The following is a 20,965-nucleotide window of genomic DNA, read 5'->3' as shown; positions in this document are numbered from 1 at the left end:
GGGTTATTTTCAATACAATACAACAATAGCACCTCATTGCCCAGAAAACAGAGCTCCACAAAAACTCCAAAAACAACACATAATGACTGTACTGCAAAACTGCTCATGTAGTCTATATTTCAAACCTGTCCACCCCAATCTCTTTGTACGGTCATCGGTCTCTCTCGTGCTCTCTCCATCTATTCCATTATAGCATTGTGGCAGTGATGGGTGAATTAATAAAGGAATTTAAATGGAACATAAGTCCCTGTGGTCTGCCTTTCTGGGACGGTAACACAGAGAAAAGACCCAATGCACGTGAGCACACTCACACACACTAAAACAGAGTATACAGTACACACTTATGCACACATGAATGGCCTGAATGCATTTAATAGAAATTTTTCTACACATGCATTACTGGGGTGGTGAGAGGGGGAGAAAGAGAGAATAGTGTATATAGCCCATCAGCATGCCCCTATAGCTGGAGAGTAGAAGGGGCAGGAGGAGAGGAGAGGGAAGATGAGGCGAGAACACTGAGAGCAGGGAGGGAGAGCGAAGAAGAGGAGGAGGAGGAGGAAGGATAATAGCCACGTGAGGAGTCCTCGCCTGAGGTAGTGAAACCCTCAATGGGGATCCTCTCTAGTTATGAGGTTGTAACAGTTACCCAAAGCGAACGTATGATACATTTCACCATTATAATATTGTGACGATTAAGCAAGTGCGTTACATAATGTACTACAAATAAATCAGGGATAATGATGGATGAATAATAATAATAATGATAATAATAATAATAATAATTTGGTCTTGAGCTTTCGTCAGTATACATTTTCAATTTCATATTAAAGACAATGTAATGGTGTTGTATCGTTATCATATCTGCAATGGCGGAGACGATTTAACGTAAGTGGATCTTTCAGCGAGTGATAAGTTCGGAGCTCAGGTCGAGGCCTATAAAATCGACACTGACGTCATCTAGTGGCACAAAGTGGAACGGCATGAGCATGCAGTCGTGAGAACATCTCTTCGCCAGTAGAGGCAAGAAACCATGCCATCAATTTGCAGTAGAGCATCAGATAATGAGTTAGGACACATGCATACTCTGGAAAAGAAATGACTTGATTTTCTCATTTACTTTCGGGGCACGCTTGCGTTACATCACACAAGATTGTGATAAAATCTGAAAATTGTGCAATGTAGGGGAAATGTAAGGGAAGAAGTTGAAAGAAAGAGTGAAATCTTGAAGCAATGTAAAGAAGAAAGAAGAGTGTGTCTTGCAGTGGCCCAGGGGGTATCCTGTGTTCCCAGAATGCTTTGCTCTAACCTACTTTGGTATTTCTGTTTCTGTCTTTGTCTCCGCACTGGCCTGAGTGGGCTGGTGAGTGAGTTTTTGTTTAGTGTGTGCATTTCTGGAGTTTCGCCGTCAGTTTGCAGGATGTACAAAAAGCACAGAATACATTGACCTTTATATAAATAGCAAACAATTACATACACAGTAATCAGAGAACAAAATGAAGAGATAAATTGTGAAAGCGTGTAAAAAGGATTGTGTGAATATCAGTACATCGGCAATGAATTTGCGTAAATGTCTGTGTGCGTATGTCTGTGTGCGTGTACACCGATTCGTGTAGGGTTATGCATAGCTGTGCAAACTGAGTGGGCCTGCCGCACAATCAGCTCAGCAACATTCTGTTGCCATGGAAACTAATTAGCCTAGAGAGGAGTGAAAACGAAAGATGCAGTAACAAGTCTTGAATTACCACCATCAAAGTGAATTGGCAATGTGTTGAATACTGGTGCGTATACAGTGTTTGTAGTAGCTTTCGCTGTCATACACTAACTGTGAGCAAAGCTACATTTACAGCTCTTCTCAATCGAGAAAACAGTTGATATGTAAAAGATGAGATGACATCAGTGTTTTCACTTTTGACTTAGTAAGCGTTCCTTATTCATAGCCATTCCTCACGTGATGAAAATATGGCAGGTAATTAATTATTGAAGTTACACTGCACATATGTTACACGTATCAGATCTACTTCAAAAGCTGAAGACAATTATGTGGTGATACAAAATACATTTTTGTTTTTTAGCAGAGTGTTATGATTTTTTAAAGCTGAATATTGTAATGAAAATGATAAAATACTACGTAAGATAATGATCGGCTTCATTTAGGCAAATATATCTGCAAATTTGCACCGACACAGCGGCCCTGTTAACGCATCCTGTGGGTATTCTCAACACTTCATAGAATCAAAGAGGACATCACATACTGTGTGAAAATAATCAACAACTTTAAAGGTCTGAAGAGCCAGTCAGAGGGTGCTCACTCCTGTGGCTCTCTGTGAATGTGTGTGTGCGTGTGTGTGTGTGTGTGTGTGTGTGTGTGTGTGTGTGTGTGTGTGTGTGTGTACATGCGTGCATATCCACAGGCATCCTGTGTGTGGGTGGACAGTGTGTGATCAGAGTTGTCTTGTAGAATGGAACATATCTGCATATTCACAATCAAGTATCAGATAATGCAGAAATCCTATGTGTGAACATTTACTTTGACTATGAGCTAAAGACAGGATTTTGGACACTCCAGCAAGCATGAAAGAAAAGGAAGAGGAAAGTGGTGGCTGACGAGAATCAAAGAGAAACAAATCGGTAACATGGAGGAGAAACTGTGTGGGATGAATTTCTCTGTGTAGTGCAATGGAAACATACAAGGTGTATGGGCAGATGCAAGCAATAAAACAAAAAATGTATTTCCTAGACAATTTATTAAAAAAAAAAGTAAAGTGATTCCCTGTTCCCTACTAAATCTACTCACAGATACATTTTTTTTTCTCTCCTATTACCTGTTATTTGCTGAAAAACTCACCAATTTGCAGTTTTTGTGCTCAGTCCAAATCAAGAAAAGTATTGCACTTATTGCAGGGGCATGCCGGCAATCAGGAAATTCAGGAAGATGGATTGACTTGAAATAATTGCCGATGGGTGTGGGGCCGGTCGTTTTGGTGATCGAAAACAGTTCACAGTAAAAATGGAATTATTCAAGAATATTGTCAATTACCTTTAAACCCAACAAGGTTATCGTCCCTGCCTCTTTTTGTTCTTTTTCATCACATTGCTCCACTAGTCTTCCTCCTTGCATCCTCTGAGGAACTGAGTCAGACTGTTGGTCACCAATGGCCGCTGGCGATTTAGAGAGGCAGACGATGTGCTTGTGACCCGCGCATTCAACCTGAAATAATAAACTTCATTTTAAAAGCTGAAGAGAAACAAGTGAATCCACCTGTTTACTAGTTGTTCAAACTTTAAGATGAGGCCTTATTGTCACATCTGGTGTCCCTAATGAGTTGTCCTATGTTGCAGATTGGGGAGCAGAACCACTGGCCGCACACTTGCTCCTCCTTCTAATCAGGGGACTATTTAGGTGCGGTCAGAGGTGGAGGGCGTCACTGGATTATTGCATCTGCAGCCTTCCAGTGCTCACGCTAGTTTCTCGTTCCTCGTTCCCTAGTGTTTCATTTGCTACTTTTTCTCCTAGTCTCTTGTTTGCCAGTTGATTAGGACTTTGCTTTGTTACTTTGTTATTTTTGGCGCCGTCCTCCTACTGGTTTTGCCCCCCAAGTCTTAGTAAGTTACCCTATTTTCCGCACTATAAGGCGCACCTAAAAGCCTTAATTTTTAAAAGCCGATGATGCGCCTTATAATCAGGTGCGCCTTATGTATGGATCAATATTGAGATTGGGATTCGTAGAATGAACTGATAAAGTCATACTGACTGAGTTATTAAGCTATTGAGAGTTTAGAGTTAGTTATTATTTTATTACTTTGAGTATTACTATATTGTGATTGAAAATGTTTTAAATTATGTCATTAATTGAGGGTGCGCCTTATAGTGCTGAAAATACGATACTTGCACTTTTGCATAGTCTCTTTAAGTTGTACTTTGAGTCTTTTTATCATCTTTTTGTTGTACTTTGTAGAATTTCTGTTAGAACCCCACGCGGTGCATGCCTTTTGTGATATTCAACCTTTTTCTCAATTCTATGCTGTTTCCTTTGTGTCCCAGGGTTCACAATCAACCTGTCCGAGTCACGAATGTGACAATTATAAAGTTGACAAAGCACACACAAAAAAAACAATGATACAGAACTTCCAATCAAGACCCAATATTGTATAGCCACATTATTTAAGCAATTCAGCTTTCAAATTAATTCATAGAGGAATTTAAAAACAAGTTCCCTGCCGAGTCGAAAGACAAAATTAAATAGGTGTTTCTTCTGGTCTGTCGTCACTGTCACACAAAAAGAACCAAGCTCAACTTTCAGCATAAAAAGTGTCTGCGTGAAATGATCATTGTTGATTTTAAAGTTGATTATTTTAGTTGACACGCTGTGGAAATAAAGTTCTGTGAACTGTTGTATGAATATTTGCTACATCCATCTATCCATCATTTTACACTCACATGGGTCGAGGGCATGCTTGAGCCAATCCCAGCTGTCTTCCAGCAGTAGGCAGGGTACACCCTGAATTAGTTTCCATTCAATTACAGTCATTCACGCTCTGAGACGGAAGCAGACCTTCACATGTGAGGAGGACATGCTAACCAGTTTACTGCCTCTAACATACATTTATCTGCATAAACGTGCCGGAGTGGCTTAATCGACCAGACATGTGTTGCAAGTGACTAGCAATGAAAAAAAGCTCAATCCCATCTGAGCCTTTGCTTAGTCCACTGACCTGAGGTGGGTGGGGCTGGAGGACACCAGGTAAGGTGGAGCGAGACAATTTAAAGATTCCAAAAAAGCAATGAATGCTAAAAAAAAAAAAAGGAACTTTGAACTCTACAGGGAGTCAATGAAGAGAGGCCAGAAGAAAAGCTCCAGTTAGGAAACGAGCAGCAGTATTTTGCAACAACTGGAGATGCTAGATGGAGGACTGGCCGACTCAAATAAAGTGCATTACAGTAATACATCTTAAATGAGGCAAAGGCATTGATTTTGCTTTCTAAGTGTTGTTGTCACAGAAATTTTTTTACTGTAATTTAGCCAGCTGCCAAGAATCTAAAAAAGTGGATGTAACAACAGCACGAATTGACCATTCCAATTCAAAATCTCGATCACACTTCATACCATATTTCATGACTGCTGGCTTTCAATAAAATGACAAGGGGCCTAAATTAACAGGTTGGAATCACAGGTGTCCAATTCAATTTTGGTGTTGAATATCGGACAGCAGCGGCAATATCAGTATCATAACGGAAGTGAAAAAGTTGTATCTTATCTCATGCACTGATGCCATGGCCTATTTTCTATACAACAAAACATCATGAAAGTAAACCAATCAACATATAGTTTATTTTCATATTCTATGTTGAGTCTGGTTGAATGTGGTTGAAGTGACAATTTTGCAGACATGGACCACATTCCCAATCAGCAATAAAATGCAAAGCCAGCACCTGACAAAAGAAAGAAAGCACATCCTCTCTCCAACACAAAAGTTAGGTGTTATGTCCCAGTCTAGGAGCCTAGGACACAACATATGTAATGGGCCCCGCCTTGCCCAACTCCCAAGCAGCCAGCCGATAAACCAGATGTTTGAAAACAAAAGATATATTTATTTACATGACAAAAGGGTTACTGAAAGATAGGAACAATTAACTCAATTAATGAACCAAGGCCAAAACAACAAACAAAACAATCTGTCAGGGCAATAACCAAACTAACCTAGCAAACAAAACAACCAAAAGACAGGCTTACCTCCCTATCTCCAAAAAACAGGAGGAAAGAAAATGCCCAACAAAAACGGCGGTTCACCCCTAGTGCTCGGTTTCCATAACTATCAGTAAAAATGCATGGCTGGTTGGGAGCGAAGGAGGACGAGACAGTTGTCTGCCATCTCGGCTCAATATATAGCAGGTGTGCGACCTGCCAATCAGCAGCAGCCAATCATGGGCCTTCCTGGAGCCGACCAATCCTTTCACTGCTGGGGCACACCTAAAAAAAAGATGCCAGGAAACACAGGGGAAAAAGAAACAAAGCAGGCCGGTACCGGAGAGCAAGACCCCTGAGCGAACCCACCCGTAACATAGAGAAGATATCAAACTGTAAAGTTCACCAAACAAAATTCCCATTATGTCCTTTACGGATTCATTATTTGCAAAGCTCCATGCATTGTACTTTTGTTTTATCTTTAATGTCAGGTATATAGATCCACAAATTAAAAATGGTTGCAAAAAAGGTTTGCCATTCATATCCCATAGGTTCAAGCCGCAAGTCTGCATCTTGACTACAGTCAAAGTGCCCTTGAGCAAAGCACAAAATTTTAAAATGGGATATAAAACGTCAGGCTTTTGTATTCTTTCCGATAGTGTTTGCTCCCTTTTCACATCCTCGTTCATTGCTCATTATTTCATAATCCTACCAAAAATGATGCAACCATACAGTAACTAGACACTGGCTCACACACAAATGTATTTTAATCTGGGGTCTTTAGAGAAAAATGACTTTTGGTATGATCCGGTAACTTGGTGCTATTCCCATATTGTAAGAAAAACCATAATGTAAGAAAAAAAAAAGGAGTGCAAATGAACAGATGGACAACAATGAAAGTGGTTCTGCTTTTTGCTTTGCACAGTATTAGTTAAGTAACATTAACTGTCTTGAGGTTAAATGTATGTTCATTCTCAAATTACTCACAGCCACATATGCTGCAATTTTTAACAGGTTTTGCATCAACATTATTGTTGGGTTTTTAGTGTGTTTGCAGCTTGTATTTATCACAGATGGAAAAATAATACCGCTATGAATAGATAATCATCACAAATGGCATTACATAGTTTCACACACAACTTCATTTGGACCAAGGAAGAGCACAACGAATTTTGGTGACAATCTGCCTGTGCCATCATTCCCTCATGAGTGAGAAGGTGTCCTACTCACAAACACTACTATGTCTTTGACAAATGCTGACAGTTCAACCTTACAGACGGTTAGGGTTAAAGCTTTGCCAGCACTGGAAATGAGAGCAGTTTGTGTTTGTATAAATGAGGTCAGTCCATCATCATCATCTATAATATATTATAGAGAAAAGCATAACACATGCCTTATTGAATAAAATGCATCAAGGTTGTTGTTGGGGTTTTTTTTTCACTGCAAAGCTGATTGCCGTGGTGTCTTCTCTCTAGGGTCTTTTTGAGCCCAATGCGCATTTTTGGCAGACAAAAATACAGATTAGCGATTAATTGGACATTTGATAAACAAGATTATAATGAAGAATATAGCATTTGTTTATGTCTAATGTATGTCAATGGGGGTCAATTATATGCATCTTTTCACAATTTGCGAGCTGTCCTGGTACCTATTCTCAACCACCACCCGGTCAACTGTAAATACATTGTTTAAAAAATAATAATGTTCCTTTTTAGTTCCAAAACGGCATTGCGTGGTACAATGCATTTAATTCATACAATTATAAGTGCATTAATACGTCATGTTTGTTTATGTTATCAGTAGTTGAATGTGAGTCATTCTTAACACGTTTATAATTAGTTTAAATTGCAATATAATAGTATTTGATCTTTTTTAAAAAGGCTGTGTGTAGGTGTTGACATCCAGTTAAATTAATTGCTCAATTTCCTCGCATTGCTTACTTCATTATTGCTTGCAAAGATGAAAGGGTGGTTTTAGGCAAGATGGTCCATTATTCACTAACAAGCTCAATTCATGTTTTTTTTTTTTTTTTTTTGACAGAGCATCCTGTTAGTTTGAATTTTCAAGTTTAACAATTTGATTTTGAGGAATCGATAAATAACTAATGAGTTCCAAAATATCCCCTAGAAATGAGCAACATGGCCAGGCCCCTTCCATCTTCGCATGACGTGAGGGAAGGAACCAGACAACATTTGTCAATTCAGAATCATTTTACATACAGCGCTATTATTGTAAAAAAAAAATGGAGTTCAAAATTGTATGTAAACATTTCTGCTAGTGCCCATTTGAACCCAATTCATTAAAAATATCAAGATTAGAGACTCACATTGAAAGAAATAAGAACATATGCAGCGCTTCCAATTCTGTCACGCACAATCTATTTTTCATTAAGTTACCAAGATACACAAACATAATGCATTCTGAAAAGCTTTCGTGAGCCTAATTATTTGCATTCCATTAGATATTAGATTTCAACTTATAAGCAATGACTTACTTTTTCCTTTTTCCCAAGCCCACCTCTTGTGTGTACGATCCCGCAGTGGCATTGGAAACTGACTTCAGTTCTGAGGTTTTATTAAGGTAGAACATAGATGTAAATATCATTTTCAGATTATATAAGTACCAACATTCAAGCCATTCAAGTGGACGTCTAAGTTGCTTTGTAATGAATGACAATTGTAATACAAAATAAGTATTATTAGAATATTTTGTTGTTTGCTGACCACCTGGTTTTGTTTGAACAAAGAACCTTTCATTTTACAAACATGAGAACTATTTGTATAGCTCAATTGAAATGACCTTGGCAGATAAGTATCTAAATACTTGCCTGAATCCTGCCTAAATACTAAAACAATTCCATAACACCGTATGAACAAATTTCATGATACATATTTAACAATAGAAGGATAAAGTATACATTTATATGTAACAAAATAATAACACCAGTGTTACTTGTATACAACTACTGTAAATGGTTGAACCACATAAAGGTAAAATGTTAAAATAATAGACAAATATTGGCTCTTTGGTCAATTAATCGATCTGGCCCTACTTCTTACTTTCCGTTTTCCTCATTTAGTGTAAAAGGAGTGCTTATATAGGACTTTTGAGCACAATATGCTCAAAGCGGCTGGCAATGAACATTGCCCAGATTGAGAGAATTTACAAACCTAACATATCTATGAAGGTACTAAGAGATAATATAAACATATGAAAACAAGATAATGGGTTATTTTGAATAAATTGCGAGTAATGGGCTCAAAGTACTTTACAAAGATGCATTCACCCATGCACACACAGATTGATAAACCAAAGGAGGCAGACAAATTAGGGGTGAATGTCTTACTCAAGGACACGTTGACACGGTTGCCAGAGTCGGCGATCGAACCTTCAACTTTCTGGTTGGGAGGCTTGTTTGATTAATTTATGAATTATACAATAATACCAAACTAATTCGGTTTTCTGTCTTTTAAAAATAGTCATTTTTCTAGTTTTATCACAACTTCTAATGGTTTAGATCAGCATTGCCATAAAAAAAAGCTCCACTAACCCACGTCCTGAAGGTGAATACCATACATGTGTAATGTTGTGCGCTCAAATATGACTCATTGTTTCATCTCTCGCCCTCTTCTATGCCACTGCTGTGCATACTGTTTACTGAAGCAGAAAAGAAGCCCAGATATCTGCAGTCAACTGATCTGTGAGAATATTTCTTCCTCTGCCGGCAGGCTGTCTCTCGAAACACACAACTCGGAGAGTGACTGAAAAGTACCTGACAAAGTCTCTAACTAATCCAGCACCATTTTACACAACGAAACAAGCAAAAGAATTGACTTTGAGGCACAAACACACCTGATCCCAAAGATGAGTGTCCTCAGATGGAAAAGTATAAGACTCCCACCGGGGGAGGCAGTTAAGCAGAAAGTCCCTGATGGTGCAAAACTGAGTCCTTGGGGCATGGAGCAAGCAGCTGCCGTATTACCCGAGGTCACTTGCAGTTTTAGGGACGCCTGCTAGCACGTATGCTAGCACTCATGCTATGAGCACTTGAAATTAGATGAATAACTAGTGCAAAGCATTACAGTGTCAAATCTGATGACACCAGTGGAGTGTTGATGCCGAGCCAAGCTTACGAGCACCTCTATTATGTAGAAAGTGTCATGCAGAGAAAAACGACAAAACACTCTTGACACATAGCAGAGCATGAATCAAAAGGGAATCACAAGTGTTGCATATTTATGTTAAGCTCCCTGATGGAGATGAAGCATTATGTAATTGATACTCTTCCTCCTCCTCCTCTTATGCTGATAGTTGACAAGCGTTGACATGCAAGAAAAACCCCAAAATATGAAGTTCTTGTCAGATTTTGGTCTGGCTCGTGTTATCTTCTTTCAGTCTTTAGAGTAGCGACATTGTGAAAAGGTTTTCAACACCCACACAGCAAAGAACCATTTCTTTGCTCCCACGCATGCATAAAATGAAAAACAGTCCAAGCCTGTACCAATAAGTCATAGCATCGGCATGAACAGCTCAACGATAAAAGCAAGGCAGACAGAAGCAACTCTCACCAACAAATCTCCGTTCTTCGTCCTCCGCTTTTTCCTCAGCCGGCTCTTTGCAGGGCTCTCGCGTTCATCTTTTCCAATAAGTAAAGCAGAAAAACAAAGATGAATTCAAATCATAAGCATCCTTCTTGCTCCGCTCTTTTCTGTCTTGCTTCCAGATTTCTTCACAGTCTCCCGAGGAAAGCGGGAGCATCAGTGCTACACTGCTGTGCGCTCCGCTGCAGGAGACTGAACGCCAATCACATGGGTAACCTTGGGAACCACCGGGCCCACCCCCGGCTTGTCCTGATTGGTTGCCCAATGGCGGAGCAGGAGTCACAAGTCTAAATGGATCCACAGATGGATACTGAAAGCTGTGATGGGATCATGTGCAGAGCCAAACAAACAGTGGCGAATTGCAGTACTTGTGAAATCTCAGTCTCTCCCTCTCTCCTCTCTGACTTCAGAGCCGTTATTTTATAGTTGCCTAGCAACAGATAGGCATGTGAACCTTCAGTATACTGCCAAAGCAAGGGAGATGTGGGGGAGAGAGGAAGGAGTTCAAGTCCTTAACTCTCTCTCTCGTTCTATCTCTCTGTAGAGGTGTGTTGAATATTTTAGTTCTCTGCAGCAGCTTATGTTGTCCACATCCTCAACAGTTAAAGTAATAGCAGTACTGCAAAGGACAGTATAAAAGCGATGTCAAGATGGCAATACAGGATAATACAAAAACACCAAGACAAAAGGGGACACAAGACACTCTGAAATCAACCACACCAGACCATTGAATTAACCAGTTTCCTGAAACTGCTAATATGTAGATGAGCCAGAGGCGCAACGATGAATCGAATAATTGACAACTAATCCCGTTCAACTTAGCATTTTTTTTTTAATAATTGATCAATCGTTTCAAAAATTACCAAAATATTCTCAGATTACTTTATTCCCATTTGAAAGCAGAGTGCTGACTGTCGAGTCAAAATAAAAACACTTGCAAACATTTGATTTTAATTTGGAAATCAATGATCAAAACGTTTGCAGATTTTCGGATGCTACAGATAAGGGGGGTCAAATTAATGGATTAATTATGATCAAATAATTACACTCATAGTTAAAGCGTCTCATTTGCCGTCTATAACTTTATGTTTTCAGTATGCTGATCAGATTCATATTTATGCGACAGGTTTCTAGTGCTTAAGTTGGTGCCTGCTGCAAAACAAAGGTCAGTCAGATCCTGTAGTTGGGGCCATTAAGTTTGGCATAACCTGATAGGCTCCTGTTGACGGTAGGAGGGCAAGTTCGGGAACAGAAAAAGATGTAAAAACGGAAGAGCATTTGAGAGTTTGTCAGATTGGATCTGACACCTCTCACATCTGATGAATGGCAAATTTAACTTTCATTTCATTGAATAAAAATGCCCTGATGACAACTTTGATTGTGTGATATGCATTCGTTGTGGAAAGGTGTTTGTTTACCACAAAAGCAGCTCAAGTTTAGCCTACAAAATAAATGCAAAGCACCCGACCTAGACTGCAACGACAACTAATGATAGCAACAAAGACATGAATGTAGCCAGTCATAGCAAAGCTCTTTGTCCAAGAAAACTTGACAACACACCACGTTTGAGCAAATCCGCGACCGACAGTAGAGACAATGTTTTATTTGAATGTCAGTTTCTAATTGTTTAGCCATTGATAAAAGAAAACAGCAGCATTTTTTGTCATGGTTAAATCTCAAATTTGCAGATAGCACTTGGGACTAGTCTTAAATACAACAGAAGGTAAATGGTTACGAATGCATCTGTTAATGAAAATAAATGCCACTTATTTCGTTTTATCCAGCAATCTTTTGATCCGCCACAATAACACAATGTATCTTGAAAAAAAAAAAAACTGTCCAGAGTTCTTAGAAATCTTTCAGTGAGATTAGAACGAAAATAATTATAGATTTTAATTCTATAATCTCACATTTTTCAAATCTCTTGGAAGCAAAAACCAGGAACCAAATCATCTACATTCTTGATGAGTGGGAAAATAAATAAATAAATAAATAAATAAATAAATAAATAAATAAATAAATAAACAACTACAGCCTCAATATTAAAAAATTATGAGTTGTTAGAAAGTGAATTCCACACGGATTCAAGGTCAGTACTTCGAGTGATAACTTATTTGTGAAAATTAACCCAGTAGTTTCTAAAATGTAAGGGTGCGAACGAAGGCAGCCATTTCAGATTTGAAAGTGCCATGCTGTTGCCACCAGCACAGTGTCAACAGCATGGAAAAAACACCAGGAGACAGCGGAAGAGCTGTGTGGGTTTGGGATGCGAGGTGTGTGTAGGACAGCAACAAGCTCGAAGCAGATGCACTGTTTGCTCCTTTGGAGAGCCCTGCAAATTGAGCCGTGCCAACATCCACAAGTGGGGCCATACTGTACTCAGAGTCTGTTTGGCTTTTGCCAGAGAACACTCAAACTGGCAGCCACTGGCACCCAGTTCTTTTCATAGATGCTGGACTAAATTCTGCTCATCGCTCCCTATGAGCCAGGAAGTGGCCTGCTGCTCACTTACATTGATTTAACCACCCCTGTGAAATGTGTCACTCACTACATCACCCACTAAAATATGACAGTGTGATTATGGTCTGGCTATGAATATTGTCCAGATTGAGATAATTCACAAATGGAACTCGTATATGCAGGTACTAAGATATTGCGGTGAATTTCTTTAACATTTGTAGCAGTTCTGGCCCAGCTGCGTTTCCAGAATCTGTCGCCAGGCATTTCTGTCTGGTGATGAAAATGAAGATCTCTTGGACTCAGGAATCTTGATTGGAAGATTTATTCTATAGTTTCATCCTGCTAATGTTAAAGCAGGCTTGTTCATGAGATCAAGATGGTGAGAGCCCACATGGCTCTTTGTTTTTGCTTTAAAACCCTCTTATCTCTTCTGGCAAATGTGGCGCCTGGCCATTGGTCAGGTAGTGAGGGATCCAGGAAGCCCCAGGGCTGGCCCAAAAGGAATGACTTTTTTCTCTGTTATATGACTTTGAAGTTACACTGACAAAAACTACCAGACTTTAGCAAAATACTATAGAAATTAATACAAGTAAATGAACATCCCAAACTACACTTCAATATCATACACACTAATGAATAACAATGGGTTATTTTGAAGAAAAAAAATGCCTGTGTTTCAATTTTGTGAATATGATTCTGAAATTAGTTTTCCCATGACATTTTGTGTGGATCACTTCTATTTTACATCAAAATTGGAATGGATTTTTTGTTTGTTTTTCATTTAGAATGTATTTTCAAGATCAATAACGTGTTCAGGTCAGCTCAAATGTCTCAACGTTCAGACAAACCGCTGAAAAGAAAGCAAAATTGCTGTAGTGGGACTTTAAATTATTCTTGCTTAATGTTCTGTTCTTGAGACTGTATTTACATTTTTTCTTAAAGGAGACTTACTCAAAAACGCCCTTGAATGTTAGTAAATATGTGGTAAATATGTACATTTTTTTTTCCCATTACATACCTTTCCATTGTTTTTAGACTATTCGTCCTTTTTTGAATACTACACTAAACCAACATGCCCACAGAAAACCCATTCAGGGAGAACTCAAAAACATGGGAAGGCTAAAGCCGGATGCAAACCCATAACCTGCCCATGTGCAGTAGACATGCTGACCAGTCTACCACCTGCTGCCCTTACATTATATATTCTAGAAACTATTTATCTATAGTGCCTTTTTAAATACAAGTTTGAAGTTTTTTGTTTTTTTTCAACCGTCAACACATGCACGATTGTGCACTCATACGATTTAAAAAAAAAAAAAAAAAAGGTTTAAGAGTACATGTCATAAACTGTTTGGAATATTTGTTCGATATGGCAATGCAGTGCTTTGTTGCGTTTTTTGCCTCTGCCTAACACCATATGAGTTTTATAGAAAGGGATTTTCATACAAGTTTTGCTCCTCGTTCTCCAGCAATGGTTCATGCTATGACCTGATGCTTATCTTCGAGCAACATTATAATGTTTGCTGGATTCTTACAAAGTTATTTTGTAATATAATGTATACCGTGTTTTGTAATAGGTCACCATATTAGAATTCTGCATTTAAAAAAAAAAAAAAAAAAAGTGATCCTTGCAACGCTTACCTCATGCATTGAGGGCATTAATCACAACTGTGCATTTGCAAATTGTTTTAATGCAAGTATACAAAACTGGACAGACAAATCTATGAAAATTTATCTTATTTACAACACGTGTTTCAATAACATTTGGAGAAGCAGGCAGGTAGAGCAGGATAGACATGGCACGTCACGCTGAAGACTGAACAGCAGGCTGCAAGGAAATACAATGAGTAAATAAAACCTTCATAACCAAGTGCCGCTTCATGATTTGAAAGTGTTTTTCATAGTGACACTCATGTGCTTTTAACCGGTGTCAATGAATTGTTGGGCACGAGTAAACATGTCGCAACCTTCAGTCATTAAAAGGTTGCAGCAAAAGTTTGACCATGTGAAGCTGTTATTTTGGACCACAAAATATGTCCTTTCCAGGGACCAGGCATTTTTTGGGAGCGGATTTCAAGGTGGGAAAACTGTTACCCTTCATTCTAATCAAATGGCACCAAAGGTCTGAGGTAACAACTACAGCAAGATAAGCAGCACTAGCTACAGCAGAACAATTCAAGCCTAACACTCGCCTCCTGTGATTTTTGCTCTTCAACTCCATTGTTGGAGTTTCCACTGCCATTAATTGTGGTTTCCTGTTTGGCCTGCTTAGCATCAGTGTCCTTTATTGGGCTGCGCTCCTCTGCTTTCCTCTGTGCAGAAATACAAAGAGGTGGGAAAGGAAGACAAGACTGAAAAGCCTCAACTGCATTCCAAGTTGATATCAGAAAACTTAAATGTTGACTTAAAGCTATGACCATTTTGTGCAACACACATGCATCTCAAAGCAAAACAATGAGACTACTATACGACAGGCATTCACTCAAATACTGTACGTTATCCAAGCGGCACAAGTCACAGAACCAACCACACTAGCTACACAAACGGTAAACGCCTCTGACAACAATCTAATGGCTCTGAACCTTGCTTAAGAGAGCACAATCTTGGGATCGAACAAGTAGCGCAACTGGGTCTTAGTCCTCCATTAAGAAAAAAAAAAAAAAAAAAAACAAACAAAAAAAAAAAAACACAATTTAGGTCAGAGTTTGGCAAACGGAAGACTCATCTCACCTTTTTCCTGACTAGGTGAGAGATGTCTGAAGCCAATTTTGAAGACGATGCGCCATCAGTTGATTTCACTGGAATCTAAGATTTATTTATATATGGAGGGGCTGTAATCAGACTGCTTTACATTTCATGCCGAAGGCACCATTTTTACCTGTGTGGGTGCAGCAAAAGCAGAAGGGCTGCTGTTTTCACTAAGGGCTGCTGATGAGGTTGAAGCGCCACCCTGCAAGTGGTTGCCACAGTTGGATGGTTGATAAACAAAGCATGTCAAGTTAATACAAAACACAGAAAATGTGGAGCATTTGGTTTATTTCACTGTGGACCTACCAGGGTCTGTTGGATGGCCTGGGAGGCAGCCCTGGCTGTTTTCTGGGTCTCTTCGGCATCTTCTATTTTTTCTCTAATGTCAGGCAGAAGCTGCTTCAGTTCCTCCATCTCAGTTGAGGCCTCTTTTGCCCCTTCAGTGCCCTCTGCAGCACTGATCAAGTTCTGCAACATATCTATACATACAAACGCAGGGATCAGCACTGCAACACTATTGTCATCAAAAATATAAAAAAACCGGTATAGATGCGTGGTCTCACCGAGGCGGGTCTCAATCACTTTTATGGCGCTGTTGTAATGCTGAACGGCCTGGCTGTACTGATCCATGTAGCAGAGTGTTGTGGCAACATGGTAATGGGTCTCAGCCAACAGGCGACTGTGAGGAGGAAGGTGTTTGAGCTGCAGGGACAAACACTCCTGGAAGTCTTCAAGTGCCTGAGGATAGTTGCCTTTGGAAAGAAGTATGAGAGTTGACTCAAAACTGCTTTACATGGTGCAATTAGGTCCCTGTCTTGAACCAAACACACAACTTCAAAGTCCAATTTAAGCTCTTTTCAAGAATAATGTTCTGCAACTTTAATTCTATGGTAAAATAGTTATGAGTCCAAACCTGAGTAATACTGTATGAAAAACATTCGAGTATCACAAGTCAATAAAACCATTGTTTTACATGTACTCAAATTAAAGAAGACCGAAGCTTATTCATTTTGTGAGGTTTAATCACAGTCGCGAGGACAAAAAAAAAAATAAAATAAAATATAACTGTACTAGTGAGAGATGCATCAAAAGACCGGTCAAAGTGGGGGATCTCTGAAAGAATGAACTTTACTGTATTAAACAGCAGAAACGACTAAAAAAACAAAACAAAAAAACTAAACAATGCTTTAGTTTGATTAGCGGCCATGCAGTTAGGTTAAGTAAATGAATGATTGCCCTATGCATTGTGCTAGATGAAGAATTAAAAAAAAAAAAAAACTGTTCCGAATACTGCGCATTGGTGTTGTTCGCTGTGTTTAAGTGAAAAAAAAAAAATATCTGCAAATAGAGCGTTAGGAGGGAGACGCAATTTCTGTTTAACCCTTTTTCTCCTGTTTTTGCGTTAGGTAGATGGTTGAGCCAATTGTCATTAGTTTCCTTTTTGTTTGGCTAGCTAGTGAGGGATTTAGAAGATCTTTTGTTTGTTTGCTTGCTCTCCCTCTGAAGACAATAAAAACTGCTGTTTTTGTTCAATACTCTAGTTTCACGGGCCTTTTCTGGTGGTGAGAGTACAGACGGGGGAGCACATGTTATATCCCAGTTCCCCTAGACTGGATGTAACACTGATTGACTTGAAATAATATTGACAGCCCTAATTGTCATGGCCTTTTCTCTGTATAATGAGAAGCTATTCTACTAAAAATGTAATTTTGTTCAACATGTCTGATGCGTCTCAGCGCTGTGATAGCACTAGTTATGAGTTACGTAGCATAGTAACAGAACCACAATCAGTTGTCAAATACAGTTACCAGTTCTAGAACTTTCCATTGCAATTACTCAAACATTTACAACCTCGTGTAAGAGCCAGTAGCCAAACATACCAGTCTCTGCACCAACTTCTCCAAGTTTCAAGAAAGCCTGGGCTGCCATCAGCTGGTCTTCTTTGCTTTCTTTTCTGAATAAATTTAAGAAAAAAAAAAAAAGCTATAGATGAGTCACACCTACAAAGAGGTTTAACTTCTTCTCACCTCTTGTAGATGACCTTTGCCACCTCTAGCATTTCCCAAGCCAATTGCAGATTGCCAACTTCATCCTCCTGACCAGTGTGGGATACATGCAATGAAATTAAAACAAATGTATCCTGACCAACGCAGGTCATTCCAAACCAGTGTTTACCTTCTCCCCATTTTTGTCCACTTCATCATCATTGTCGTCGTCGTCATCATCATCATCATCATCATCATCATGCTCTTCATCTGGTAGAAAATAATCCATGTTTAAAAACAGCTACAAAATGTGCACTCTATGACGAAAGTACAATTTAAATCCATTATTTTTCCCTTTAACACCAGCATGTGAACTCTTAAAATAAAAATTAAGACACCAAACACTGTGCTGCCCTGTCCTGTAACCAGAATTAGTGCTTTGTATTAGTGGTGGGAAAATGAACCTTCTCTTCTAGATGGCACTGCTTGATGAAAGCGGTTTAAGAAGTGTCACGTGTGTGGTGTCAGCCCTATGTTGAAACAAAGTGCCATCTAGAATTTAAAAAAATAAAACTGAGTCATGAAGCAAAGTTTAAGCTTCATTTTCCCCCCATTACTAATTTGTATCAAAAGTTGTACTGCTTGCCCTCTGCTTTCTCCTCAGGTTTGGACTCTTCGCTTTCTTTGCCAGACTCTGCCATCTCGACATTTTTTCCTTCTTCGGTAACTTCAGTTTTTGCCATGATTTCTTTTTCAGGAGGCTCTGTGAGGCTTTGCTCGGCGCCGTTCACAACTCCATTATCTTGAGTTTCTTCACCCAGACTCTTCTGTGCATTCAATTGAGAAGCAGAGGGCTTTCCATAGTCATCCCCTGATTGTTGGGTTGGTGACTTTGAGACACCATTTTCCTGCTTGACCACAGTGCTGCTCTCCATAGCTGACTCTGGACTTGTTTCTACAGCTTCAGGCTTGGCCGCCATTGCATCATACACCTGCTTTCGTAGCTCATCGCGAGTGTTTTCTGCACCAGAGTAGCAAGTATGAAATTAGTTTGTTAAAATATAGTTCGGGTAATTTCCCGATGAATTACATTTGCCTGATTGTTGAATGCGTTAATGGTGCCAATCGAGATGGGTATTTAACGTGAGCTTTTTGAATCGACAATTCTTTTAATTCCGGAAAAAGCATGCTAAACCGCTTACACAAGTTAACAGTGTAGAACATTATACTGAGGTACTCTGCCATTAGACAGGCTATGTTGTTACTTTGCTGGACCTGTCAGAGCAATTTGGCCAAAACCAACTGAAGAGTACTGCAGATTTTGCAACTAGCGTGCAGATTTTGCAACTGATTTAATGAGAGAGGCTGACAGCCGGCCGTAGAATTTACAAAAAAAATTCTTATGGGTACCAATTGTTGAAAAAGCCAAGCACTGAAGTCTAGGTCGGAGAAAATGTACCCCCCTTCAATCAGCTAAATATCCTTTTGTAGATATGTCTAATTTTACTTTTCGGTCTCCATAACTACAAAAAACGAAGGACTAATGTATTTCTCAAGTCTGGAATTTATACAAATTCATGCAGAGGCCAAATTCTTATTGTGATCACACAATTTAACCCGTATACTATTGACAATAGTTTAGGTGTTGAATAGAGCTCCTCACCATCAAGGTTTTTGGCACTCTCAATATTTGAGTTAGTGGGCTGCTCCTCATCTTCAGATTCTTCAGGGACTCCTTCCAGGGCATTACCAAGGACAGTGTTCTCCATCCTAACATACAAAAATGTAATGAACACATGTATCAACACCAATGTGATGGGAAAAGTTTTTGTATTATCTTTGCTTGTTTCTCAGTTTATGCTGTGCTAACAAAGCCCAATATTTCTAATACAAAAAAAAAGCAAGATTACTTTGCTCAAACAATTAATGAAACTGTTAATATTTTTGACTTTGCTTACCTGGCAAGCTCAAGCAGGGACTTCCCACACAGAAAAAAGGCCTCACCACATTCATCTGCAGTGTCTCCATATCGGGCAGCTCTGACATGCACGCAATGACACACACACACACACACATACTGTGGCAGTTAGTCCTCAGTTTAACCCAGTTCAACATACGCGTTTCTACAACAATTGGTGGTTTAAAGTCTGATAACGATTCGGATCATTTGAATCAGGTGTGTCAGGGAAAGAAACCTGGAAAACATGCAGCCTTCGAGGACTGAGATTGGACTCCCCTGCCTTCAACACTTAAAAGTGTGACATGCTTTCATTGTCAAAATAAGTATAGACGAACTTTTAACTTACATTCCTGCAAAAGTTTACTTTCAATTTAAGACTTGTTTTTTAAGCAGGTACTTCTGCCAGAAAGCAACTTATCAAAATGTGTCCAATCCACATGTACTCACAACATGCCGCATGCGTCTTGGAAGACATCTACTGCAGAAACAATGTCACCCATCACCAGATGTCGGTTTCCTGTGCCGATTAGCTTCTTTGCCTCCTCCATGACGTCCACGGAGCAGCTGCAAAACACGCACGTGCAGCCAGTTAATATTGAAGTAATCCAGAAGGCCCAGTAAGGAGAAGGCTCACTGCCACACTCACCTGTCTGTCGCCGCAGCTGACGACGACGAGCACGGCTTCTCATCCCCGCCGCTGTAAGACACGTTTGAACACTAGTCAGTGGACCGTTTATTGGCTAACGCTTGTTAACATGACGTGGCGTCCATTTGCCCATGGAGACACAGTAGCCAAGCTACAATTATAGCCAAATGGCTAGTTAGATTAAGCGTTAGCCTTTGAAGGGCTACAAGGCGCGCTAGGAAAAGCAGGTACCTTTTATCGTATCACATGTTCCATCACCAAGTCGACAAACCGAGTATAATAACAGCCATGGTGACAACGCGATGCTATCGGCGTTAGCTATTATCAAGCTAGTGGTAGTGTTCCGTTGAAACATTAAAACGCCAAATAACAAGCTTTACCTCGCGGAGCTTGACGCGACCGGCGTTTCCTCTGGCATCTTTCGGAGGTTTGGAGGAGCTTCACGGACAAGTAACACTAGCGACACACGTTACCGTGTAAGCGACACAGACTGGAGTAGTGTGTCCAAGTCTTTGTTGGCGCGCTTAAATAGAGGAAAAAATTGTCTTTCCTTTTCCGCTCAACTCTGAACGCGGGAGATTGTCTTTAAAGGGGCCGCAACACAAAGCTTGGCGCATTCATGGGCTATGGGAAGAAACGCGAGCACTCCCCCCAAAACAACCACGTTTTAAACAAACTTTTTGTTATGTATTTCATTGACTGAGTTAAAAGACTCAAATAGTTTTGTGTTTATTGCAAAACTATGTCATTCATTCCAAAACATTCAAATAAAATGTTTTCTAACGACATTTTAACCACGTACTTTCAGTTACTTTGTTCAGATTGCCAGACCTAATTTTGTCAAAATGAATCAACCCTAACCCTCATGAGCGCAACATTAA

General features: G+C 39.6%; 1 protein-coding gene across 2 annotated transcripts; it reads right to left on the bottom strand.

The window, feature by feature from the left end:
* Positions 1-14,418: 14,418 nt before the first annotated feature.
* nasp (nuclear autoantigenic sperm protein (histone-binding)) lies at positions 14,419-20,647 on the bottom strand. Of its 2 annotated transcripts, XM_088425684.1 has the most exons (15): positions 20,465-20,647; positions 20,085-20,135; positions 19,886-20,002; positions 19,437-19,517; positions 19,142-19,248; positions 18,125-18,499; positions 17,669-17,748; positions 17,521-17,588; positions 17,374-17,447; positions 16,057-16,245; positions 15,800-15,972; positions 15,624-15,695; positions 15,476-15,550; positions 14,938-15,057; positions 14,419-14,573 (listed from the first exon to the last, which is right to left on the bottom strand). In XM_088425684.1, the coding sequence occupies exons 1-15, from the start codon at positions 20,500-20,502 to the stop codon at positions 14,550-14,552; spliced, it is 1,644 nt and encodes a 547-aa protein (XP_088281810.1). In that variant the 5' UTR covers positions 20,503-20,647; the 3' UTR covers positions 14,419-14,549. The 2 variants fall into 2 exon arrangements, with proteins under 2 accessions (XP_088281810.1, XP_088281812.1); XM_088425686.1 differs by lacking the exon at positions 14,938-15,057.
* Between the last annotated feature and the right edge of the window lie 318 nt (positions 20,648-20,965).

Source organism: Hippichthys cyanospilos, chromosome 10, assembly GCF_059441005.1.
Source record: "Hippichthys cyanospilos isolate Australia breed blue-spotted pipefish chromosome 10, RoL_Hcya_1.0, whole genome shotgun sequence".
Taxonomy (NCBI): Eukaryota; Metazoa; Chordata; class Actinopteri; order Syngnathiformes; family Syngnathidae; genus Hippichthys; species Hippichthys cyanospilos.
The sequence above is the reverse complement of the archived record's forward strand: the minus strand, read 5'-3'. Positions and strand labels throughout refer to the sequence as shown.

What these genes read in the sequence shown, in the direction of transcription:
- nasp (XM_088425684.1), bottom strand. Translation starts at nt 20,502, where the DNA reads ATGCCAGAGGAAACGCCGGTCGCGTCAAGCTCCGCGAG. An exon ending in TCAGCTGCGGCGACAGACAG is followed by an intron (nt 20,003 to 20,084) that starts GTGAGTGTGGCA and finishes CGTGTTTTGCAG; the next exon opens with CTGCTCCGTGGACGTCATGG. An exon ending in CTTTTGCTGCACCCACACAG is followed by an intron (nt 15,551 to 15,623) that starts GTAAAAATGGTG and finishes AATAAATCTTAG; the next exon opens with ATTCCAGTGAAATCAACTGA.